At 43.1% G+C, this 27,066-nt stretch overlaps 1 protein-coding gene across 5 annotated transcripts in view; it reads left to right on the plus strand.

The window, feature by feature from the left end:
* Positions 1-547: 547 nt before the first annotated feature.
* Positions 548-27,066, plus strand: part of LOC109867726 (protein tyrosine phosphatase receptor type Z1) — a 67,156-nt gene continuing 40,637 nt past the window's right edge. For 2 of the 5 annotated variants that reach the window (XM_031801894.1, XM_031801895.1), the window contains exon 1: positions 548-846. In XM_031801894.1, the coding sequence (XP_031657754.1) occupies positions 786-846 (61 nt within the window). In that variant the 5' untranslated portion in view covers positions 548-785. The remainder of the gene's footprint in view (positions 847-27,066) is intronic. The other 3 variants (XM_020456993.2, XM_031801897.1, XM_031801896.1) reach the window with 2 other exon arrangements.

Genomic DNA, 27,066 nt, shown 5'->3' on the forward strand with positions numbered 1-27,066 from the left:
TACCTGTACCCTGCACACTGACCCGGTACCCCCTGTATATAGTCTCGTAATTATTGTGTTAGGTAAATATTTTCTTAACTCTTCTTGAACTGCACTGTTGATTAAGGGCTTGTAAATAAGCATTTCACAGTAAGGTCTACACTTGTTGTACTTGGCGCATGTGACAAATAATGTTTTGATTTGTACAGATAATCAACAGCCTCAAGTTACAAATCCTGGTAAACGCTCAAACACAATAAAGTGGTGCACTCGGCCTTTACTAGTCCTGTATTAGCAGACTGATATAGACTTCTGTATGGGATATAGATATGGCCCTTGGCAATAAAAAACAATCCAGCATTGTTGCTGGCTATGCAAATAGCCTAATGGTTTGTGTTAAAATTAAATAAAAACATATTCAGAATAAAGTTACAAAAAGACTGTTGCAACTGAGTTACATGGAATTATCACTATTTGTAATGAAATCAATAAATCAATGAACGCAGGCTATTTCCTTACAAAAATGTCCTATCAACTCGGTTAAATAGAGCTCGTGCATTATGTTCTGTGGGAGGCGCACGCTTCTCATACACTTTCCCTCCTCGCGCTCACCGTTCATCTCGGAGTAGGAGACGAACAACCTCACCGGAGATACCGAAAAGAAAGGAGTGAGGATACACCGGGACCGGACAACACAACAACTCACAGCATGAAACAAATGTGAAACCGTCACGGGACTATCTTTCCCAAGAAGCATACATTCGAATTTTAAGTGTCTTCTTCGAGATTTGTGAGGTTGGTGAAATATGGAAACGGCTGTTTCAAGAGGCTTATTGCTCGCTCAGCTCTTGATCGTCTGTCAATTAGGTAAGAGCTTGAATTTAATTTCGTTTTTTTCATTGTTCATTATTATTATATCATTTTTGTACAGCCTTTTTTTCTTCACTTGATGGTTACTGTTGATTCTGTGAAGGTAGCCTACCTGTTTCTCTCCGAGAATGCAATGCGCGTGAAGTTCAGGTTCAAATGAACTCGGTTCGCTTCACTAGCCTACTTTGTACACCTCAATTTTATGTTTATGTTTTTTTATGTTTATGGATTATTTTTGCTGATTTGATTTATAAACCTGAAGATAATAATCGACCTTTCGGTCTATTTCAATTATCTTCGAATGATTATGCACATCGGTGTTCGTCTTTGGAGAAGTAGGCTCTGTGTTACATCATATTGAAGTGCGGTTATAATGCAATGTAAGACTTGTCATAATCATGAATTACCCCTTTATAATGTCTTATTATAATCTCACATCTCATAAGGATCTTGACTAAATTCGAAAATACACAACGTATTGTAAGCCTTTTGATTAGAAGACAGTCGTGTGCTTATAGATATTTGGCGTTAGCGATATTTGTTGTGCAAAAGAGCACCGAGGAACATCTAAAGTCTATCACTTTGGGGTAGCTACGCAAAGAAAGTTAAACATTCAACATTGTTTCTGTGTTGTGTATGAAGGGGCCAAGTGTAAAGAATCCCACCCGAATGTGCATTCCCATTCATCGGGTGTGTGGTATTTATTTGGTCCGTAAATATAACGTTAGTGGAGCTGTGAAGCATGAAAAGGGTGGTTTCGCCACGGCTGTCGACCTATGTTACTAGTAAGTAAAACGCATTTTTTTGGGGGAAAGGGGGGCTAGTAGTGATTTGGTCGATAGGTGCTACTGAAATGAATGGTATGACAGTCTCAACCTGCCTGGAAACTAGTGCTTCTGCTACCCCAGCAGAGCCATTAACCACCAGCGTTTTAGGGCTAATGTTTTGGGTTACATTCCACAACTGTATTTCTCTCCTGACATTCAACTAAGGCTATCCTGAAAAGTTCAAACAGTTAGCCTTTGGTTACACTTCATTTGAAGCCTACGGTACTGTAGGTAGCCTATAAATAATGTGCTATTGATGTGTTATAAGAACGTTTAATTGCACATATTTTATTAGTTATAATTATAGTTAATTTGTCATTTTGACCAAATTCAAATTGATCTATCAATGGGGTTGCTGTTACAGCCACCGTTGGTTACAGGACAATACAGGCAAATGTTTGAATAAACTGATCATTTACATATCCCCACAGAACTTAGTGAAAGGAGGGTTTTCGTAATTCGCCCAGTTGGTCTTAGCAGTTCAGCATCAATATGGCACACACGTACAGTGCAAAAGTGTCAAGGAGGAGACTGATATGCTTGGTTTAATCTTTTGGGTGAGGCATTAGACAAAGACTTGAAAAAAGCTAGTTTGCTTAAGAGCTAAAAGCCTTTTGTGACAGGCCTTGTGAACTGGGATATCAAATGTGTTGGTACATGCTGAATGCTTTACCACATGCACCCCACCGCCACCACTCCCCTCTTCTTCTCCCTTCTTTTTGCCCCTTTCAGTAGAGTGCTTTAAATGACGCTTTGATGAAACGTGGAGGACAAAGGAAGCGGTCGTTTGTTGGGAAGGCAGCATAGGGATTGATGGCAGAAAAAAGACACAAAGTGAATGAATGCAACTTAGACTCTGCACCATCTGTCTTCCCAATGTGGTGGGCTATAGATGGGGCATTTACACTGGGCATCATCCACAGTGCCCCGCTCTCTCTCGGATGAGGAAGTCTCTGTGCCTGTTGTTTTGGAGCAGGGTGGTCGTGACTTGTGACAGATGGCAGTCATAGTTTGTCACTCAGTCATTCAGGTAGATGGTTGGTTGGTGGGGTTCCAGATTCCATACCCCTTTGCCTCTTGAAAGTCCACCTTAGAAGGGTGTGTCACAAGCTGTTGGTCCAATGCTTAATCCAGTTTCAGATGTGGCCTACTGGTATAATGAGGACAGTGTGCCAGTTCATAACTTCATGTTGCCCATGCTGCTGATATCACACTGAGGAACACAATAAACTACACTTGTAGAGTACACAGCTCAATAGTTTAGTTGCATAGAGTGTATTTGCGTAATCTCAAATGACTGTGTGTGAGTCAAACATTGTCAACTTTAGTCTGAGTATGGCTGTTGTTAACTGTGCAAAATCACACTTATTACCAACAGTAATTGAAACTCAGCTTCCCAGCTCCTTTGATACGAAGACAAAAAGCTTTTTCTCCATGCCACATCAACCTTGTTCTTTCTGCGCCTCTCTACTCGTTCTTCTCATTTCCTCTCCTACCTTCTCCCATTCTTCTTTCTCCTTCTCTCCCTCTTTCTCTGAGGAAGCTGCGGGACACCCTACCAGAGCAGCTTGGCACGCTGGTCCTCTTAGCCATCCAAGCAGGGTTGCTGGTAAAAAGCAGAGCAGATTTACAATCGGCGGCAGGAGGGGTATTTGATGACCAGATTAGTTGGTATTAGGCTCAACGGCATTCACTCAAGTTTGCACAGGGGCCACAGTGAATTCTCTGAGTCGCCCCTCTCTCTCTCCCCGGCCATGGCTGAATAGGACTATGGTTACGTGGTGGTACAGACCAGCCAAGCCTCCATAGCGGAGCCCAGGACACTGGTTCTCCTCCATATCCTCCGTCTTCCCAAGGCCTCCCCCGTGAATTATGCTGTCAGAAGAGAGATTTGTTTTGTGTGGGTGGGGGAGAAGCTGGCAGAGGGCGACGGTGTTCGATGGTGTTCAGCGGTGCGCAGCGACACAGCAAGGGGGGACCATTGTAAGCGTGACGCTAGATCGAGCACCAATTTGTCCCAGAGGCAGTGGTGGCGTGGAGCAGGAGGCTCTCACGCTGCGAGACTGGAGGGGATGTGTGAGAGCGCAGCGTGTTGCGACCGTCACAGGAGTGTCATGGCAATGCTCCGACGCTCTGGCTCCCAGGCTCCCCTTCTTGACACCTCAGCGGTGCCCCCAAGCTAGGAGAGCGATGGAGTTGAGGCTTCAACCACACTTGTAATGTCATTAGTTTTGTCCAGACCTTTCCCCTTTTCATGCTCACTCTCGCTGTCTTTATTCCACACTTTCACATGCATTCTTCTCCTCTCCTTTTTGTCCCATATATTTGTTAAACTTTTTCTCTCCCTCATCATCGTCAACCTAATTTTCTCTCTTCTTTTCTAATTTCTCTTCCTCTCATCATTTTTTCCATTCTCCTCTCACTCCTCCAATCTCACCCCCTGTTCGTCCTCTTCTTGTCTCCCTCCCACCATCTCTACCCACTACCTATTCTCCTTCTCCTCGTTTGTCTCACAAACAACCAGGTTCTGCTGGTGTCTTCCTGGCGTTCTGCCAGCCGGGTCCTCGATGCCCACCACTGGCTGCTTAATGGATGACAGGGCAGATCCGGGTGGCCCGTCTTGCAACTGAAAGAGGGCTTCTCACACCGGGGCCATTGGGGAGAACAAGAGGAGCCCCCGTAGAGTGGCTGGTAGAGAGCCATTGATTTCTCCCCCTCTTCTTCTCTTCAGCTGCCTGTTAGTGTGTGGTCTCTTAACTGTCCTGTATATCGATGGCTGTTGTCCTGACACTGAATGCAAATCTCCAAGTGACTAAGATAAAGGCCAGCTGGCTTGTGTGAACAACACTGTTGATCAAGGTGTATTTTGCTCGGGGGGGATTGGTGGTGTATCCCCCCTGTTCTTTTTTAATCTTCCTTTTAGTTCTAATTCTCAATGGGACACAAGTAAGGGAATTTGTAAATGTGTTGGGACATGACTGCACATAACACTCCCCAAAAGGCCCATGCTCTTTTCATGTATATTAAAGATCAGTAAAGTACAAATGGAATGTAATTGCTTACAAGAGTAACATTCTGCAACAAAATTGAACTTGACATATGATGCAGTCTAGGCACTGACAGAACTATAAAAAATGTGTGTAGTATGACATGCCTGTGTAGTTACGCAAATAACAATAACTGGGACTTTGAACAACTTAAGAATCTTTTGGCAGTGCTAAGCCTAAGACTGTACGGGCAGATATTTTACTCAAGCCAAGCTTCAAGTTGGTCAAGTTTTTGACTGTATTTCTTTGTAGGCCATGGCTGCAAATACAGAGTTTTCACCTTCACCCGCCCATTTGGAAATCAAATCAAATGTATTTATAAAGCCCTTTTTACATCAGCAAATGTCACAAAGTGCTTTTACTATCACATCTGCTCCCGCTCCCGCTCTCTGGTGCTCGAGGGCCAGGCTGAGGGCCAGGCTGCCCTTCATTACGCACACCTATTACCATCATTACGCGCAGCTGCGCAATATTGGACTCACCTGGACTCCATTACTTTGTTGATTACCCCTTCTATATCTGTCTGCTCCTCAGTTTGTTCCCTGTGTCAGCATTGATGTTATTTTTCCCCTGTCCAGACGCTGTTCCTGCTCTGTTTAATGTCCGTTGTTTATTAAATGTTCACTCCCTGTACTTGCATCTTGTCTCCAGCGTCGATTCTCACAGAATGCTGACACCACTAAAGGAAGCATCAGGGAGTTTTTGGTTTGGTTGGTGATGTTGGGTCCGGGTGCCGTCGCCGATGGAACCGGGGGTGCCTCAGCTAGCTCGTCGGGCTTCCATGCCGTAGCTGCATAAATTGGTCATCAAATTTGATCTTCATCTAAGTCACAACAACAGACAAACACAGTCTGCTTAAGATAATACCACAAAAAAAAAACGTTTTCATGTAGAGGTCGACCGGTTAATCGGCAAAACTGATTAATTAGGGCCGATTTCAAGTTTTCATAACAAATCGGTAATCATCATTTTTGGACGCCGATTATATTGCAATCCACAAGGAGACTGCGTGACAGGCTGACCACCTGTTATGCGAGTGCAGTAGGAGCCAAGGTAAGTTGCTAGCTAGCATTAAACTTATCTTATAAAAAAAACTATCAATCTTAACATAAATCACTAGTTAACGACAAATGGTTGATGATATTACTAGTTTAACTAGCTTGTCCTGCGTTGCATATAGTCAATGCAGTGCCTGTTAATTTATCATCGAATCACAACCTACTTTGCCAAACGGGTGATGATTTAACAAAAGCACATTCGTGAAAAAAGCACCTTCGTTGCACCATTGTACCTAACCATAAACATCAATACCTTTCTTAAAATCAATACACAAGTATATATTTTTAAACCTGCATATTTAGTTCAAAGAAATCCATGTTAGCAGGCAATATTAACTATTAATTGTGTCACTTCTCTTGCGTTCAGTGCAAGCAGAGTCAGGGTATATGCAGCAGTTTGGGCTGCCTGGCTCATTGCGAACTGTGTGAAGACCATTTCTTCCTAACAAAAAACGTAATTAATTTGCTAGAATTTTACATAATTATGACATAACATTGAAGGTTGTGCAATGTAACAGCAATATTTAGACTTAGGGTTGCCACCGTTCAATAAAATACGTAACGGTTCCATATTTCACTGAAAGAATAAACACAGCATAGATACTGTAGGCTGAGACAAGGGGGGTCGGGAGACACTGTTGCCCCCGGACAAGGGGGCATGATATAACCCTACCCACTTTGCCAAAGCACACCCACCACACCACTAGAGGGATATCAACAGACCACCAACTTACTACCCTGAGACAAGGCTGAGTATAGGCCACGAAGATCTCCACCAACCACACAAACACGAGGGGGCGAATGACCGGACAGGAAGATCACAATGACTCAACCCACTCAAGTCGACTATAGCGAAAAAAGCCTGGCACGACGTGACTCCCTCCTCCTAGGGATGGCATGGAAGAGCACTAGTCAGCCGTAATAGTTTCAGAGGCAGAGAATCCCAGTGGAGAGAAGGGAGCCAGGCAGAGACAGCAAAGGCGGTTTGTCACTCCAGTGCCTTGCCGTTCACCTTCGCATCCCTGGGCCAGACTACACTCAATCATAGGACCTACTGAAGAGATGAGTCTTCAATAAAGACTTAAAGGCTGAGACAGAGTCTGCTTCTCTCACATGTATAGGCAGACCATACCATAAATTCTATATTCTAGAGACAATAAGGAAGCCTGCGTCTTGTGACTGTAGCGTACGTGTAGGTATGTATGGCAGGATCAAATCGGAGAGATAGGTAGAAGCAAGTCCATGTAATGATTTGTAGGTTAGCAGCAAAACATTGAAATCATCCCTAGCCTTAACAGGAAGCCAGTGTAGAGAGGCTAGCACTGGAGTAACATTATACGTTTTTTGGGTTCTAGCCAAGATTATAGCAGCTCTATTTAGCACTAACTGAAGTTGATTTAGTGCTTTATCCTGGTAGCCGGAAAGTAGAGCATTGCAGTAGTCTAATCTAGAAGTGACATAAGCATGGTTTAGCTTTTCTGCATAATTTTACGACAAAAAGTTTCAGATTTTTGTAATGTTACAAAGATGTGTTTTTCATCTTTGTAACATTACAAAAATCGGAAACTTTTTGTCGAAAAATTATCAAAATGATCAAGCTGCCCTTGAAATATACTTTATATGTTCGTCAAAAGAGAGATCAGGGTCCAGAGTAACGCCGAGGTCCTTCACAGTTTTATTTGAGACTGTACAACCATCAAGATGAATTGTCAGATCAAACAGCAGATATCTTTGTTTCTTGGAACCAAGAACTAGCATCTCTGTTTTGTCTGAGTTTAAAAGTAAAACATTTCCTGCCATCCACTTCCTTAGGTCTGAAACACATGCTTCCAGGGTAGGCAGTTTTGGGGCTTCACCATGTTTCATTGAAATGTACAGCTGTGTGTTGTCCGCATAGCAGGAAAGTTGACATTGTGTATCCGAATGACATCACCAAGAGATAGAATATATAGTGAAAACAATAGTGGTCCTAAAATGGAACCTTGAGGACACCAAAACTTACAATGGATTTGTCAGAGAACAAACAGCTTTTTCTAACATTTTTGAGAGGAATGGGAGATTCAAATAGGTTCATATTTGTTATAAAAATGTCTTGGTCAAGGTTTGGCGTTTTCAGGAGAGGCTTTATTACTGCCATTTTTAGTGAGTTTGGTACATGTGAAGAGAGATACATGATTTAAAAACTTGAGTGTCTCCATTGATCCTAGGTCCTGTCCTGGCAGTTATGTCCAGACTCAGGACAACTGAAATATGCAGATTCAAAGAGGAGTCTGTAATTTGCTTTCTAATGATCATGATCTTTTTGTCGAAAATGTTCATGAACTCATCACTGCTTAAGTGAAGACCGTCCTCTCTTGGGGAATGCTGCTTTTTAGTTAGCTTTGTGACAGTATGACACTGTGACAGGATCGTTTTTATTCTCCTCAATTAGGTTGGAAAAGTAGGCTGATCGAGCAGCAGTGAGGGCGCTTCAATACTGCACGGTACTGTCTTTCCAAGCTAGTCGGAAGACTTCCATTTTGGTCTAGCTCCATTTTTGTTCCAATTTTCTGGAAGTTTGCTTCAGGGTTCGGGTATTTTCTGTATACAAGGGAGTTACACCGAACAAAAATATAAGCAGAAAATGTTAACATTTTTTCCCATGCGCTCAAAAAGCTAATTTCTCTCACATTTTGTGCAACCATTTGTTTACATCCCTGTTAGTGAGCATTTCTCCTTTGCCAAGATAACCCATCCACCTGACAGGTATGGCATATCAAGAAGCTGATTAAACAGCATGATCATTACACAGAATCACCTTGAGCTGGGGACAATAAAAGGCCACTCTTTCCATGTGGATATTGGAAGTCACCAAAAATGTGAATATTATCTGCCATGACTACAAGGTCTAATTGGAATTCAGGAACTCAGTGAGGTACACTGTATATGGCCCAGGAGGCCTGTAAAACAGTAGCTATAAAAAGTGATTGAGTAGGCTGCATAGATTTAATGACAAGATGCTCAAAATACAAAAACGCAGTCATCTGCCGTGTCGCTGCGCACTGCTGAACTAGAAACACCTCTGCCTTTGCGGTCACTAGTGTAACCAGGAGAGGCCTCATTTAACAGAGTAAATTCATCAGGCTTCAGCCATGTTTCAGTCAGGTCGATCACATCAAGGTTATGATCAGTGATTAGTTCATTGACTATGACTGTCTTGGAAGTGAGGGATCTAACATTTAGTAGTTATATTTTCAGATGTAAGATATTATCACAATCTCTTTCAATAATGACAGGATTGGAGGTCTTTATTCCAGTGAGATTGCTAAGGCAAACACCGCCATGTTTAGTTTTGCCCGACCTAGATCGAGGCACAGACATGGTCTCAATGGGGAAAGCTGAACTGACTATACTGACTATGCTAGTGGCAGACTCCACTAAGCTGGCAGGTATGCACCATATTTCATTGTGGAGCTAGAGGAGTTAGAGCCTCTTTCTGAAAACTTCTTTCTCAAAGCTACAGATCTGGATCACGTTCTGCGCATGTGTCATTTTATGCACTCATTTTTTCTAGGTACCGGATCTTAATTTAATCACCCATGAAACTTCAAAATTGTCGTGTTTTTGAAGTTTAAAAAGGCTTTTAATTTCCACTTTGAAATTTCAGACTTGATTTTCCCTTAAAATGTATTAACCCCTACAAAAATGTCCATTAATTATAATGCACATAATAATTCACATTTCCTGTTTCTGTAGGATTATTTTCCTGCTGTAGCATATTGGCTCAAATTAAGATCCTACATCTGTAGCTGCTGCTCACACTCCACCTCCCTTCATGTTTCTCTTTACTCATGATGATGTAGCCTGTCTCTGCCTCATATTTCTGCCTTATATTTACGAACAGCTGAAATTAAAACCCTGCAGCGAGTTGAACGAACATTCAAAGCCATTATGAAGGCTATAACCTCTCTCTATTGTTATGGATATTGCAGTTGCACAAGCAGGACACAGTCCCATTATATTGGAGTAAATAACTATCTGTGCTTTGTGTGATGATGTAGGCTAATCTTTGTAGTTGCTGCCATATCGTAGCCACTAGCCAGAGTTGCTGAAAAAGAAAACTACTACTTTTGACTGCCTGTCTGCCTCTTGTTTTGTGTACAACATGTACAGTTGAAGTCGGAAGTTTACATACACTTAGGTTGGAGTCATTAAAACTTGTTTTTCAACCACTCCACATTTTTTGTTTACAAACTATAGTTTTGGCAAGTCGGTTAGGACATCTACTTTGTGCATGACACAAGTAATGTTTCCAACAATTGTTTACAGAGATTATTTCACTTATCACTGTATCACAATTCCAGTGGGTCAGATGTTTACATACACTAAGTTGACTGTGCCTTTAAACAGCTTGGAAAATCCAAGAAAATAATATCATAGCTTTAGAAGCTTCTGATAGGCTAATTGACATAATTTGAGTCAATTGGAGGTGTACCTGTTGATGTATTTCATGGCCTACCTTCAAACTCAGTGCCTCTTTGCTTGACATCATGGGAAAATCAAAAGTAATCAGCCAAGACCTCAGAAAAAGAATTGTAGACCTCCGCAAGTCTGTTTCATCCTTGGGAGCAATTTTCAAACGCCTGAAGGTACCATGTTCATCTGTACAAGCAATAGTATGCAAGTATAAACACCATGGGACCACGCAGCCGTCATACCGCTCAGGAAGGAGACTCATTCTGTTTCCTAGAGATGAACGTACTTTGGTGCGAAAAGTGCAAATCAATCCCAGAACAACAGCAAAGGACCTTGTGAAGATGCTGGAGGAAACAGGTACAAAAGTATCTATATCCACAGTAAAACAAGTCCTATATCGACATAACCTGAAAGGCCGCTCAGCAACTGCACATGGGGACAAAGATCGTACTTTTAGGAGAAATGTCCTCTGGTCTGATAAAACAAATGGAACTGTTTAGCCATAATGACCATTGTTATGTTTGGATGAAAAAGGGGGAGGCTTGCAAGCCGAAGAACACAATCCCAACCGTGAAGCACGGGGGTGGCAGCATCATGTTGTGGGGGTGCTTTGCTGCAGGAGGGATTGGTGTACTTCACAAAATAGATGGCATCATGAGGCAGGACAATTATGTGGACATATTATGCAACATCTCAAGACATCAGTCAGGAAGTTAAAGCTTGGTCGCAAATGGGTCTTCCAAATGGACAATGACCCCAAGCATACTTTCAAAGTTGTGGCAAAATGGCTTAAGGACAACAAAGTCAAGGTATTGGAGTGGCCATCACAAACCCTGACCTCAATCCAATAGAAAATGTGTGGGCAGAACTGAAAAAGCGTGTGTGAGCAAGGAGGCCTACAAACCTGACTGAGTTACACCAGCTCTGTCAGGAGGAATGGGCCAAAATTCACCCAACATATTGTGGTGTCACGATCGTTGAATGAGGAGGACCAAAGCGCAGTGTGGTGAGCATACATATTACTTTATTTCGGATGACGCTAACAAAACCAATGACTGCAAAGCCTAAGAGCTATAATGCTACAAACAAAGACAACTTCCCACTCCCACAGGTGGGAAGAAGGGTGCCTAAGTATGGTTCCCAATCAGAGACAACAGCTGTCCCTGATTGAGAATACCCGGCCAAACACAAAGAAATAGAAAACATAGAACACAAAACATAGAATGCCCACCCCAACTCACACCCTGACCAAACCAAAAAAGAGACATGAAATGGATCTCTAAGGTCAGGGTGTGACATGTGGGAAGGCTACCCGAAATGTTTGACCCAAGTTTAACCATTTAAATGCAATGCTACCAAATACTAATTGAGTGTATGTAAACTTCTGACCCATTGGGAATGTGATGAAAGAAATATAAGCTGAAATAAATATTTCTCTCTACTATTATTCTGACATTTCACATTCTGAAAATGAAGTGGTGATCCTAACTGACCTAGGACAGTGAATTTGTATAGGATTAAATGTCAGGAATTGTATAAAACTAAGTTTAAATGTATTTGGCTTAGGTGTATGTAAACTTCCGACTTCAACTGTATCCTATTCTGTACCGCACCATGATTCCCAAATGTCCAGATTGGCAGACTAGCCAGGTCTTTGGTGGAGGGTGGCAGCTGGCCCCAGCTGGTGGTGGACACATGGCAGCGGGTGGCCAATACTAATGCTCCCGTCAGGGGTCCGGAACCATGTCTGGGTACATCTGGAGAGGCCAATCTGTGATGCTGCCCCGTATCGAAGGAGGTTAATGACAGACATGTCATGCCCATTGAAATAGAACTTTCATCCTCTGTGACAGAAATGTATTGGTGATGAATGACTCAAAAGTAGGCCATCAGTGGAACCTCAGAAAGCTTACGGATAAATCACACCAGAAAAGAAGAGACTATCAGAGACAAAAAGTTGGTTGTCTGCTCTAGGTCTTCACAGATCCACCTGTACCCGAGTGCCTGAGACCTGTCAATTCCGATTAATCGGTCAACCTCTAAACTGTAGGCAGTGCTTGACTTGGGCAGGAGCTTGCCGGAGCTGAGTACCGGCACCTCAAATGTTCTACTGCTTGAGCTCCTGTTCCTCTTTAGCTCAGAAGTATTGTGGAGCTCCTGCATCTAAATATAAACAGTACCAGCACCCAAAATGAGCACCTATTTCAGTCCTTGTCAAGCACTGACTGTAGGATATGAAAGCGCATGCAATTAGCCTAGCTAGGTAAAGTTAGCTAGCTTAACTAGCTTCTCACGATTTGATGCAATCAAGACAGGTACTATGTAATCACAGTTAACGTATCTCTCAAAATGGCTACAGACGTACATCCCCCAAGCCACCATGGAAATACTGGGTGATTGTTAATGAGTTGGTCATTTTATCCACTCTGACCTTGATGGATGGTCAAGGGACAGCCACAGTGGATTAATCTACATGAAAAGCAATTAGTGCGTAGGCTAACCCCTAAGCCCTGCTTAGTGGTTCCTACTGTGCTCCAGGTTGGTGGTTTATGATATTGTGTCATCTTCTTTCTGTGACCCCGCTAACAATGAAACATGTGGGAGGACTTTTGTTCCTTAGAGATGTTCCAATACAAGAATCCTTGAGCTTTTATGACTTAAAAATATAAAGACGGATATTGCATGAAGACTAAAGGATCACTCAGTACTGAGAAATATGGTTGTGTTGGAGGCCAGAGAGAGTGTTCAGAGAGATTAAAGGGAATGAGTTGGCCCAGAGCTTGGAGCAAGCAGCATGTTGTAGCCCTGCGATATCCTCTCTGGTCTGTTGGTCATCTGTGTCGGTCCATGTTTCCACCATCAGGGTACAAGGAGAAAAGGTGTTTCTGGGAAGTAGAGCACAGTCACGCTCGGATGAGGCTGTCTGTGTCCGGCTGTGCAACCTCTTGTGTCCAGCATGTTCAGGGGAAGGCAGGGAACTCAATGGGAGTGCTGTAATTTCCCTTCAAAGCCTTTGTGTCAGTTGTCAGTATCTTCCATTGTCACCGCTTACAATAACACAACTCAGAGAAGGAGACATTCATTGCTCTTAGTGAGAGCATTTATTTGAACTTCTATTTCTGGTATTTCTTTGAGAGCATTTATATTGTCCTAATTGCATCATAGTTTTAGCAATCACAATTCATCCTATGATCAGGTGCTTCCTTGAACCCATAAAATGTTTTTCTCCTTCCCTCCCATAAAGAAATCCAATCAGCTTATCAGAAATACCATGAAAGTAAGCAGCGGAGTACTCCTACACTCATTCACAAACCCTCCAAGCCACCCACACCCCCGGGACAATGTAGAGACAATGTTGGCCGAAAATGAGTACTCCTACACTCATTCACAAACCCTCCAAGCCACCCACACCCCCGGGACAATGTAGAGACAATGTTGGCCGAAAATGAGTACTCCTACACTCATTCACAAACCCTCCAAGCCACCCACACCCCCGGGACAATGTAGAGACAATGTTGGCCGAAAATGAGTACTCCTACACTCATTCACAAACCCTCCAAGCCACCCACACCCCCGGGACAATGTAGAGACAATGTTGGCCGAAAATGAGTACTCCTACACTCATTCACAAACCCTCCAAGCCACCCACACCCCCGGGACAATGTAGAGACAATGTTGGCCGAAAATGAGTAATCCTACACTCATTCACAAACCCTCCAAGCCACCCACACCCCCGGGACAATGTAGAGACAATGTTGGCCGAAAATGAGTACTCCTACACTCATTCACAAACCCTCCAAGCCACCCACACCCCCGGGACAATGTAGAGACAATGTTGGCCGAAAATGCACCCATCCGGCTCAGATGTGGTTTAGTTGCTCTTCTTCTATTTCTGTTGTTGTTCAGGCTCCATGTGTCCAATTAGATTAGATCTATGTCTAGACGAGCCCATGCCAAAATAGCCTCACCAGGCTCCATGATCAGAACGAATCCTTTATGCATTTGGAAATCTGGTTAAAACGATTTGCCACAGTTGCCGAAAGTATCTCTTCTGTGGAATAGGACAGCCTCATCAACTTTTTATCTCTGCCATTGGTCCCTGTGGAATTGGGAAGACAGTTTCTGTCTTGTCAACTGCATTTTATAGAGGCAATTGTGTGTGTGTGTGTGTGTGTGTGCGCGTGTGTGCGTGCGTGCGTTTATGTGTGTCGGCGATGCATATTTAATTTCAATGAACATCAATGACGTCCCCCCCCTCACTAATTTACTTAGCTGTATGCTTAGCTTTCAACTCCTATTTAAGTCTTTGCCACAGGCGTGTTACTTGGTGAATAATGACCGGGGTCCAGTCTTCTATCTTATGCTATTCCAATCCGTGAGGATGGAGACCTGATTGATGACTGGATTCAGGATAGAATGATTATGTAAGGGCTGGCATCTATCCTGCATTTAATCAAACACACACAGATTTGATCTCCCAAGCCAGACAACTGAGACTATCATGTTCAGCACTCGCCTCGTATTATGATACCATCAATGAATGGGGCAGTGTAAATAATCAAGAAGACTGTGTAACCGCCCTCTGTGCCTCCTAACAACCATGATCTCGACCTTTTTCATAAGAATGATGACAAATTAGCATGGAAGCTGTCGTTACTCATGTTCTATTCATTTTTATTGACGTGACAGACACCTAATTAAGTTGACCGGACAGGAACATGAAAGCTGGTAGCTCTAATTGGTGAGAGCTTCAAGGTGAGGGGACAGGAAACAATCAGAGAACAGAGGGTGTGAATACTTTCATGATTGGCAGAGTACCATATGAGACCGAATGCACACCGTTCTTCCTGAAGGAGCAATTTGCCAAATACAGTGATGTCATGTAGCCGTAGCAAATACATTTTAAAATGCTTTCAAATGGCTCTTGGTCCATAAATCACAGCCTGTATATAATCCTTAATGGTATTTTCTGTAGACGCTATGTACGCTATTGCGTTTTACCCAAAGTTGATTTAAAAAATAAATAAGTCCTCTGAGATCATTATGATGGAACTCTCCCCTTTTGATTCCAGTAAATCTTTTCCTCTAAACAAGCCGGGCTAAGTGATATCTTGTTTAAAACGTTCACTGTCCCGCTCTAGAGACGTTAGAGACGTTTGGGCGAGGAACTAATGACAAAGCGGGAGAAAAAGAAAGAGACTTCTGGAAGACTGTCTGAATGACACAATCCTTTTTCTCACACCACCCAGAGAGTGATCGAGACAGAGGTGATAAGAGAGACAGAGATGCAGATTGCAAGATCGTGATTTCTCCTCTGTGTGAAATGATACAGTACATCCTAACCAAGACAGGCAGTGAGAGGAAACAGGCTGAATCTGTGGCCATGGCAATGTGTGGGAGACCAGAGGAAGTCACTGTGCCTGTAGGTCATAATGCGGTCCACTTGTTTTCCAGGGAGTTGGGCCCCACGAATCCTGCATGCTGATTTGCTCTGGCCAGATGACCTCAAGAGCTAGATCAGGTGCTCAGAATATGGCTGGCTACTGGACCAGGCCTTGCTTATCCTCTTGCAGTTCAGTTCTGCAGGGGAACGTTAGGATGACACATTAGGAACGCTGGATAAACACTGTGTGTCTGGCCCGAGTCCAGGGAGGATAACGATGGAAACCTTAAACGGCTGGAGCCATTAGACAGAGTCCACAATCAGACAGACTCTCTGGATGGGTCATTATGTACAGGAAGGAGCGCACGCGTGCACGGACGCTCGCACTAATGCACGCACACACAGAGATACTATATTTCTTTGCCTCATCTGTTCTTTATCACATGCACACATACTCCTAATTGTACGCATGTATAGTGATGGGGAAATGATTGATAAAGTTACATTTTGGGATATTATTTTTGACAGTATATCGTATCGTTTTGACAATATCGCAAGGTGATTTTTTGTGCTAGTTGGCTGTACCTGCTCCAAAACTCCAGTATTATCTGAGTATTTTTTTGCCACACTTTTATTTCCATGACTGATCCAAACTGGGTTTCTCATGGCTCTCTCTTGATCCTCTGCAGCAATATGTTTGGAACGTTGAATCGCAATAACATCACAGCATCGAATCGCAGTACATCTAGAATCGTGAGAATTGCAATACGTATCGTATCGGCACCTGACTATCGTGATAATATTGTACCGTGAGGTCCCTGGCAATTCCCAGCCCTAAGCACTTAGCACACATACACACATGCAGGTGCACACACACACACACACACACTTTGGGCCACTCAGTCTTATCACCCCGGTACAGGGGACCTGGTGTTGGAGAATACAGGCCGGAGAGATCAGAATGCAACGAAAAGTGTGACCACACACTTACACTCCAACTCATTTCACACTCCTCCCATCAGACACACACTGTGGCACGTCGTCATGCCACCCGGGCATCGACAGACACTCTCCAGAGTCACTTAAAAAAGGCACAATGAGAGTGTGCCAGAACCAGCAGGATGCCTGTCATACAGCCTGTTCCCACACAGTCCCACAATGCCAATTGACCCATCTCACAGTGACATGAGCTTTTACTCTACAGAATGTGGAATCATTCTAGAATCCTCCACAGTCTGGACAAGAGCCAGCACTGTACAGCCATGTGTATACAAGGATCAAATCAGTTCGATCCACAATTAGACCAGGATCCTCCAACTCTAGTCCTGGGGAAATACTGGGTGTGTGCTTTTACTGAGGGGCTGCAATGAAAGCCTCTAATCCTGGGGAAATACTGGGTGTGTGCTTTTACTGAGGGGCTGCAATGAAAGCCTCTAGTCCTGGGGAAATACTGGGTGTGTGCTTTTACTGAGGGGCTGCAATGAAAGCCTCTAGTCCTGGGGAAATACTGGGTGTGTGCTTTTACTGAGGGGCTGCAATGAAAGCCTCTAGTCCTGGGGAAATACTGGGTGTGTGCTTTTACTGAGGGGCTGCAATGAAAGCCTCTAGTCCTGGGGAAATACTGGGTGTGTGCTTTTCCACCAGCCCATTACTAACACAGTAATCAAATAATCAACTGTTCAGGGCCTTTGTGTTTTACTGAGGGGCTGCAAGGAAAGCCTGGACTTTCTCTTCAGGACCAGGATTGGAGAACCCTGATTTTAGACATTTAGACAGAAACCTTTTCTCTGCGTCGTCACTAAAGCTGCATGATGTGCTTGGACACTATAAACTACAACGTCGACTCCTCTCACAGGATCTTTGAGATCAGTGTGTGGGCAGTAGGTTTAGTTATGTAAATAATGAAACTGGATAAACATTGCTACGGCAGGTTTGATTAAACCCGGCCCGTAGTCAAATATTATCTTTAGAGTTACAGATGTTTACCATCAACTCAGTCCTGATGTGCCGGCAAATGGTTCATTTGAAGTATTCAACATCCAACAAGGAAGTTTAAAGTATTCTATTACAACTCCCTTTGTTGGTTTGAACCAGTGTCCATGTTGCAAATTCCAGGCGCTTTGGTCAGGGGCCCTGACAATTAAAAAAACAAAACGATGGCCTCAGGATAATTGATGATGCATTTAGTGTTATTGCCACCCCGCTGTTGAAGTGTGTGAGCCAATGACGTGGACATCGATTAAGGCAGCCCCGCCCCCCACCCTTCCGCACTTCACTGATTCAGAGGGTTAAATGCGGAATACATATTCCGGTTGAATGCATTCAGTTGTGCTACTGAACTGGTATCCCCTTTCCCTAATGCTCCAGCTGTGCTGCCACATTATCAGTTTAGAGAGCAGACTGCCCTGGGCTAATAAGTGTGGCATGTTGCAGATCTCAGATCAGCAGCTGGACTCACACCACACGAAACACACACACACATATATATATATATATATATATATATATATATATATATATATATATATATATATACCAATTCAGTAGCACAACTGAATGCATTCAACCAAAATATGTATTCCGCATATATATATATATATATATATATATACACACACCATCAAACAGGAATCCCCAAAGACCATCAGTCATGCTTTCCCACCCAAGCAAAATGATGCATTGTAGAACTTGCCAGTTTATATGTGTATGGTAATCCTTATTGAATGAATGACAGGCTGCCTTTGTGTGTTTGGTGGCATCACTCCATGGAGGATTTGCACCTCTACCCTACTGTCTCGATGCAACCTGGGAACTGAGATATGGCTATTGCCAATGAAATGATTGGCACAGGTTCTGTGTGAATGCAGGGTGTGTGAGGGGGTGTAGTAATAGAAGCCGGTTGTCTGTTTACCCGTGACCACTTTGACTACTTCCTTTGCCTGTCTGTTGGTTTACAATGGAAGACAGCCACACTTAGCATGACACTTCTTTATATCAAACGGGGTCTTCTGCTGTAACTTTCTCAGTGACCTCTGGAGAGGAACTAAACATTTGTTGGGTTTCAAGAGGTCCCCATTGCCATGGGCTGCCTTACTCAACCTTCTGGCTAAGGTAGAATTCTGTGCTCCTGCTCCGTGGGCCAGTGGTCTCCCAAGGTCTGGTTAATCCTTTATTCACCATGCAGCAGCATGAGGATGCTTCACAGACCCACAGCCTTCTATAGGCTACATACACACACAAGGCTGGCTGGCCACCCTCTGTTGGAGAAACACACAGATCTCTCTTTCTCTCTCTCCCCTCTCTCTTTACTCTCTCGCTCTCTTTTTCTTTCTTTCTCTCTCTCTCTCTCTCTCTCTCTCTCTCTCTCTCTCTTTTTACTCTCTCTCTTTACTCTCTCGCTCTCTTTTTCTCCCTCTCTTTACTCTCTCTTTATTCTCTCTCTCTCTCCCTCGCTTACTCTCTCTCTTTTTCTCCCTCTCTTTACTCTCTCCCTCTCTCTATACTCTCTCTCTCGCCCTCTCGCTTTACTCTCTCTCTCTCTTTCTCCCTCTCTTTACTCTCTTGCTCTCTTTTTCTCCCTCTTTTCTCTCTCTCTCTCTCCCTCTCTCTTTACTCTCTTGCTCTCTTTTTCTCCCTATTTCTCTCTCTCTCTCTCTCTCTCCCTCTCGCTTTACTCTCTCTCTCTCTCTCTCTCTCTCTTTTACTCTCTCTCTTTACTCTCTCGCTCTCTTTTTCTCCCTCTCTTTACTCTCTCTCCCTCTCTCTTTACTCTTTACTCTCTCTCTCTCTCTCTCCCTCTCTCTTACTCTCTCTCTCTCTCTCTCTCTCCCTCTCGCTTTACTCTCTTGCTCTCTTTTTCTCCCTCTTTACTCTCTCTCTCTCTCTCTCTCTTTACTCTCTCTCTCGCTCTCCCTCTCTCTTTACTCTCGCTCTCTTTTTCTCCCTCTTTACTCTCTTGCTCTCTTTTTCTCCCTCTTTACTCTCTTGCTCTCTTTTCTCTCTCTCTCTCTCTTTACTCTCTCTCCCTCTCGGTGTCTCTCCTTCTCTCTAACTAGTAAGCTCAGGATTACTCATACTGAGGAGAAGTCTTACAATAAAGTATCTCCCCTCACTGGTCAAGCATTTTGGGGGAACTATTCAGTTGCAGGACTTCATATCTCCCGTCCTCGATGTTGAGTGTCAGGCAGGATTCAGATTCAATTATCACTGAAAGGATATTGTAATGGGAAAATGTGTGATAAAAACTCTTTAGAAAATCACTCTTAAAGTAGGAGATTATTGTTTTGTTCAGCTGACTACAGTATTATCGTTCAGAGAAATGCAGAATGAATCTGTCCGCCCCATCGTTACTATTAGTTTAACCTCCTCCACCAGTCACCCTGACTGTCTGTGTGTGTTTTAAACCTTCTTCATTCATTCATGAGCACTGTAAAGTGAGACCGCACATTCTTCCCACCATTGTTTCACACAGTCATCAAACCCACCAGCACCACTTGATTTACTACCAACTGACGTCTTACATTCTGATGAGGATAATGAGGTAGTAGAGTTTTATAGCAGGAGTTCAACACAGCTTTCGACAGTCAATGTTTTTTAGGGATTGACATTCGTTCTTCACCGACATTATTCCCTTGAATAAAACAAGCAATTAACAAGGCAACAGTAAACATGTCGTCCCCCATGAGTGATGCAGCAGCACCCCCCCCCCCCCTTGGGCCAATTGAGATACTGCTTGTGACAAACACATTTCAGTTCATTACTATAGTTCCCGCCTTAGGCCAATCAGTGGAGTTTTGTAAAAGCCTGATCTCTATGGCTAGACGCATCATTAACCCAAGTTTCTGGAAAATCCTCCCAGTGCTGAGATATCGCATGTGACGAACGTTTGAACGGACAGAGACATCGCTCCCCAATTTTAAATAGAAGGTTTTCCAATGGCCTTCCTGCTGTACTGCTTACTGTATGTGCATGAATATTTCAGTTCTACCGTGCTCACGCTTGTTTTAGCAGCTGTGCTCTTTGTAGTCTCACTGTAACTGAATCTATGGGCTGTTTGATCTGTGCATGTATGAGCGACGTGCCATTCAGACTGGTTTTTGGTTGTCCAAACTCCATTCAGACAAAGTTACAACAGGAAATTGAAACCTGGTGTCTGGATGTAGGCTATGAGGCTAACCCCCTTGGTGAAATAAAAACCTCTGTTGATTGAGTGAAACCAAACCGGGAGGGAGGGGGGGCATTAGACAGGGGCAGGCAATCAAGGAGACAACTCGACAAGACAATGGGACAAGAAGTATCTGTCTAGGAGTGTAGCTCTCAGTTACTTGGGACGACCTCTTGTGATAACTACATGAGATGGTAGCACTGTACAAGCTGTGCAGTCTCAAAAGCCTTTTTAGATCCTTGGGTAGTTTCACACAATCCATTTTTGAAAGATGCTCAATGTTTGTCGAGACAATTGTAGTTTTCAATTCGGAAACGCCACAAATGGAGACACTGGGCCACAATGAGTTAAGCAGCCCAGGTTGTAATGTAAGGAAAGCTTTTTGCTCCCTTTCAGTCACAGGTGCACCACTGATCCTTAAAGAGGATCACAGGACAAAGCAAGACGAGCCCATGTTGTATCCTCTGTTGATGTTAAATAGGGATATGCATGGTGCCCTTCACCTCACACACACACACACACGGTGTAATATAATCAAGCCTATTGAATGAACCGGTGCTGGAAATGGACAGGTATCTAATGTGAAAGCCATTGTTTACACTCTATAGACAGAACACTGGCATGTGAGTGACTGCTGTACTGGTGAAATAGAGAAGTTAGGTCTCTAGACAAACTGGATAAGATGAGAGAGAGAGAGATAAAGAGAGAGGGACAGAGGAGAAAATACTGAGGCTGAGAGAGATAGATGCAGATACTGATCAAGTGGGAGAAGAAGTATGTAGCTTTGAGAGAGATTGAGATGGATGGAGAGAGAGACAAGAGAGACAAGAGGGAGAGGAATGAGCTGAGAGAGAGCTACAGTTGTCTCTCCTACATGAATTAGCCAATTAGCATCACAGAAATATGAGTAGAAAATATCATTGCCGGCTTCCATTCCTTTCTGTATGGTCTCAGTATGGTACATCAGAAGGTCAGCCAAGGGAGATAGGGACAGTGAGGCTGTATCTCAATAATCATTAAAGGTTTCCTCTCCTTGTACCCTTCCCTCATCTGCACTGAACAGAAAGAATAGGACGCCAAATACTCTTGTAGGCAATCATATCTCTCGGATTAGCGAGGGAGAGGAGAGGAGGAGAGGAATCCCTTGTAGAGATGTCCTTGTGTTGGAAAGAAACGTGTTGCTTTAAGGCTAAAGAAGACAAAGGGTTGTGTGTGAGTGAACTTCCAACCCCAGACCTTTTAACGAGAGGTCATGACCCTTGGCTGACCCCAGTGTTAGGCGGGCACAGACCAGTGAAGTCCAACAATGTGAGAAAGACCACAAGATAGAGATAATAGTGAAGAGAATGCGAAAAGGGAAAAAAGAGAACTATTTATCACTTCTAGTTTCCTAAATATTATTTAGTTGCGGGACTATATCCCTTTGCACCTTTTGGATGATATCCTTAATGGCTATTTAAACCAGCTCAGTATACAACACATAGCAAAAGCTCTGCAGCGGCATTCATTCATTCTTTGAACTCCCCAGCAGAGTTACTGGTACACATAGCAAAAGCTCTGCAGCGGCATTCATTCATTCTTTGAACTCCCCAGCAGAGTTACTGGTACACATAGCAAAAGCTCTGCAGCGGCATTCATTCATTCTTTGAACTCCCCAGCAGAGTTACTGGTATACTGCTTTGGGAAAATTGTGAGAAAAGTGGACTTTTGCTTGGTCAAAGCCATTTAATCCAGGCTTAGACAGAGAAATGATATCACAGGCAAACATGAAAACAGCCCAGCAGAGCATGAGTCCCCATCCTCATCTCCTTCCAACCAGAGTCAGGTCAGGTCAAGATTTGGACATGGTTTAAGACCCTTTTCACACTATTGTGCCAACCCGAGCCGTACTGTGTTGACGTAGATATATTCTTTTTTACATTGACCCTTCCAGCACGTTTCCAGTACTGTTGGACTTTGGGGCCTATGCATTTGTAAGTGAATTAGTTTTTTTATAAAGGATAACAAGCTTCTTTCATCCCCCCCAGATGACAATCCTTTGTAGACAAAATGCTCAACTACGGACAAATGTTGTTTAAAGGTTGAACATGTTTGGAAAAGGTCAAACTGGTACCCTCTCTTCTAATCAGTTCCTCCTGCTTTCAATCAGTCGCTCTGCGAGGGTCCCTCATGTCCAACGCTTTTTGAAAACCTTTGGCGGTTATTAATGTTGCAGAAATGTAGCACATCCTCGTCTCTCATTCGTGGACATCACTTGGCTTCAGCAACATTTCCAGAACGTTTGGTGTAATCGGTTTGTTTCCCTATGCTTTAGTGAGCAGGTGCTTTGTGCAAGCTATGATAATGAGGCATGTTGGTTCTGACAGTAACTCTTCCGTAATTGCCTGGCAGTGTAGCCCTGAGGGATCTGGCTCCAATTCATTTTCCAGACAGGACTCATAGGGCATAGTAATAATAAACTATCCCCTCCTAATCATTCTGCAGCACTGGTACAGTGAAATGCAAGGATAATTATGTCTGCTGGTGAGGTGTGTGTGTGTGTGTGTGTTTGCGTGCGCGCGTGCACGGATTGTTTTCTAGAGACAAGTAAACAAACACGCATGGATATATTCCACAGACAACCCCCAGAGTGCATTATGTTAATGGTCTGTGTGCTGCAGACCTACAGTGCCATCAGTTATGTATACACAGCCCTTGTCTTTTTCCACATTTTGTTGGGTTACAGCCTGAATTTAAAATGGAGATGTTGTGTCGCTGGCCTACACGCAATACCCCATAATGCCAAAGTGTAATTATGTTTTTATACATTTTTATAAATTAATAGAAAATGAAAAGCTGAAATGTCATGAGTCAATAAGTATTCAACCCCTTTGTTATGGCAAACCTAAATCAGTTCAGGAGTAAGAATTTGCTTGACAAAGTCACATAAGAATTAGCATGGACTCACTCTATGTGCAATAATAGTGTTGAACTCTTGGATGCGTACGCTCACATATTGTGATCATTGTTGACTGGTACCTGCAGCGTTCCATCACCAATATGTGATTGGAACAGTAGCAACAGAACGTATAATGCAACAAACGTGTCTAAAAAGCATTGTTGTTTGAAAAGCATGGAAACAATGTTTTGTACTGCTGGGAAATAAAGGTCTTCACAACTTTATTCCTCAACTTCACCTTTTATTGTTTAGAAAAGAGATGTATGTCAGCTAAGCTAACAGCAGCTAAATTCTTTATGATGGTTCATGTTTGACAAGTGAAAACTCTATAATCCCAGGATGCCATTCACTATAAGATGCACGTCAACAAAGTCAAAGACAAAGATGGTTGTACTCATTGCCTGAAAAATATTAACTTAGTTTGGCCACTTTTCAGCATTTTACAAATCTTCGACGTACTTGTTACAGTGTATAAGTTCATGGGGGGTAGATATCAGGGAAGGTATCATGGGGGGATAAGATGCAGGGAAAATTACTTTGATGGGGGGATTTATCAATAAATGGGGGTCAAACAGAAGAAATGTGGAAATGGGAATGGGAAATGGGGTCTGTGTCACGTTCTGACCTTAGTTCTTTTGTTTTGTCTTTGTTTTAGTTTGGTCAGGGCGTGAGTTGGGGTGGGTAGTCTATGTTCCTTTTTCTATGTTGTGGTTATGTGTTTGGCCTGGTATGGTTCTCAATCAGAGGCAGGTGTCGTTCGTTGTCTCTGATTGAGAATCATACTTAGGTAGCCTTTTCCCACCTGTGTTTTGTGGGTGATTATTTTTCCATGTGAGTGTTTGTTTCACACGGGACTGTTTCGTTTGTTTTGTTTATTTACGTTGTTATTTTGTATTTCAGTGTTCAGGCAAATAAACATCATGAACACGTACCACGCTGCGCATTGGTCCGATATTTCCTACTCCTCCTCAGACGAGGAGGACGACGATCGACAAACAGAAAGCATTGTGCAAACATGGCGCCACATATACAGTGCCTTGCGAAAGTATTCGGCCCCCTTGAACTTTGCGACCTTTTGCCACATTTCAGGCTTCAAACCTAAAGATATAAAACTGTATTTTTTTGTGAAGAATCAACAACAAGTGGGACACAATCATGAAGTGGAACGACATTTATTGGATATTTCAAACTTTTTTAACAAATCAAAAACTGAAAAATTGGGCGTGCAAAATTATTCAGCCCCCTTAAGTTAATACTTTGTAGCGCCACCTTTTGCTGCGATTACAGCTGTAAGTCGCTTGGGGTATGTCTCTATCTATCTTTATGTTTGCTGGGCAACATGGACTTTCAACTCCCTCCAAAGATTTTCTATGGGGTTGAGATCTGGAGACTGGCTAGGCCACTCCAGGACCTTGAAATGCTTCTTACGAAGCCACTCCTTCGTTGCCCGGGCGGTGTGTTTGGGATCATTGTCATGCTGAAAGACCCAGCCACGTTTCATCTTCAATGCCTTTGCTGATGGAAGGAGGTTTTCACTCAAAATCTCACGATACATGGCCCCATTCATTCTTTCCTTTACACGGATCAGTCGTCCTGGTCCCTTGGCAGAAAAACAGCCCCAAAGCATGATGTTTCCACCCCCATGCTTCACAGTAGGTATTGTGTTCTTTGGATGCAACTCAGCATTCTTTGTCCTCCAAACACGATGAGTTGAGTTTTTACCAAAAGTTATATTTTGGTTTCATCTGACCATATGACATTCTCCCAATCTTCTTCTGGATCATCGAAATGCTCTAGCAAACTTCAGACGGGCCTGGACATGTACTGGCTTAAGCAGGGGGACACGTCCGGCACTGCAGGATTTGAGTCCCTGGCGGCGTAGTGTGTTACTGATGGTAGGCTTTGTTACTTTGGTCAGGTCATTCACTAGGTCCCCCCGTGTTGTTCTGGGATTCTGGTTCTTGTGATCATTTTGACCCCACGGGGTGAGATCTTGCGTGGAGCCCAAGATCGAGGGAGATTATCAGTGGTCTTGTATGTCTTCCATTTCCTAATAATTGCTCCCACAGTTGATTTCTTCAAACCAAGCTGCTTACCTATTGAAGATTCAGTCTTCCCAGCCTGGTGCAGGTCTACAATTTTGTTTCTGGTGTCGTTTGACAGCTCTTTGGTCTTGGCCATAGTGGAGTTTGGAGCCTGTTCTGACTAGAGATGCACAATGTCTTCATATTTGATCTGGGGAATCATTGGGGAAGTGCTTGGGCTCTTGTTGAAGAGAGAAGTTTGTCCAAGAGAGAAGTTTGTCCGGCTCAGTAAAGCCTCAAAGATAAATTGTCCGTAACAGTGAAACGAAAGTGAAAGTAAAATGAAATAAAAAACATTGGGGCCAACCGTTACTGATATTTGGAACTCACACATGAAAAGGTAACATCATTTTTTAATGACTATCTCATCTCTGTACCCCACACATACAATTATCTGTAAGGTTCCTCGGTCGAGCAGTACATTTCAAACACAGATTCAACCCCAAAGACCAAGGAGGTTTTGCCATGCCTCGCAAAGAAGGGCACCTATTGGTAGATGGGTAAAAAAAGTAGACATTGAATATCCCTTTGAGCATGGTGAAGTTATTAATTACACTTTTGATGGTGTATCAATACAGCCAGTTACTACAAAGATACAGGCGTCCTTTCTAACTCATTTGCCGGAGAGGAAGGAAACTGCTTAGGGATTTCACCATGAGGCCAACGGTGACTTTAAAACAGTTACAGAGTTTAATATTGTGGATAGTCCACAATATTAACCTAAATGACAGAGTGATAAGAAGGAAGCCTGTCCCGAATACAAATATTGCAAAACATGCATGCTGTTTGCAATAAGGTAAAAAATTAAGAAATTAACTTTATGTCCTGAATGCAAAGTGTTATGTTTGGGGCAAATCCAACACAACACATCACTGAGTACCACTCTTCATATTTTCATGCCTGGTGATATCTGCATCTTGTTATGGGTATGCTTGTCATCGGCAAGAACTAGAGAGTTTTGTTAGGATAAAGAACTGAATAGAGCTAAGCACAGGAAAAATCCTACAGGAAGATCTGGTTCAGTCTGCTTTCCAACAGACATGGAGAGAAATTCACCTTTCAGCAGGACAATAACCTAAAACACAAGGCCAAATATACCAAGATGACATTGAATGTTCCTGAGTGGCCTAGTTACAGTTTTTACTTAATTCGGCTTGAAAATCTATGGCAAGACTTAAAATTGTCTGTCTAGTAATGATCAACAACCAATTTGACAGAGCTTGAAGAATTAAAAGAAATATGTATTAGTGTTTTAATTTTT

This window comes from Oncorhynchus kisutch, linkage group LG22, assembly GCF_002021735.2.
Source record: "Oncorhynchus kisutch isolate 150728-3 linkage group LG22, Okis_V2, whole genome shotgun sequence".
Lineage (NCBI taxonomy): Eukaryota > Metazoa > Chordata > Actinopteri > Salmoniformes > Salmonidae > Oncorhynchus > Oncorhynchus kisutch.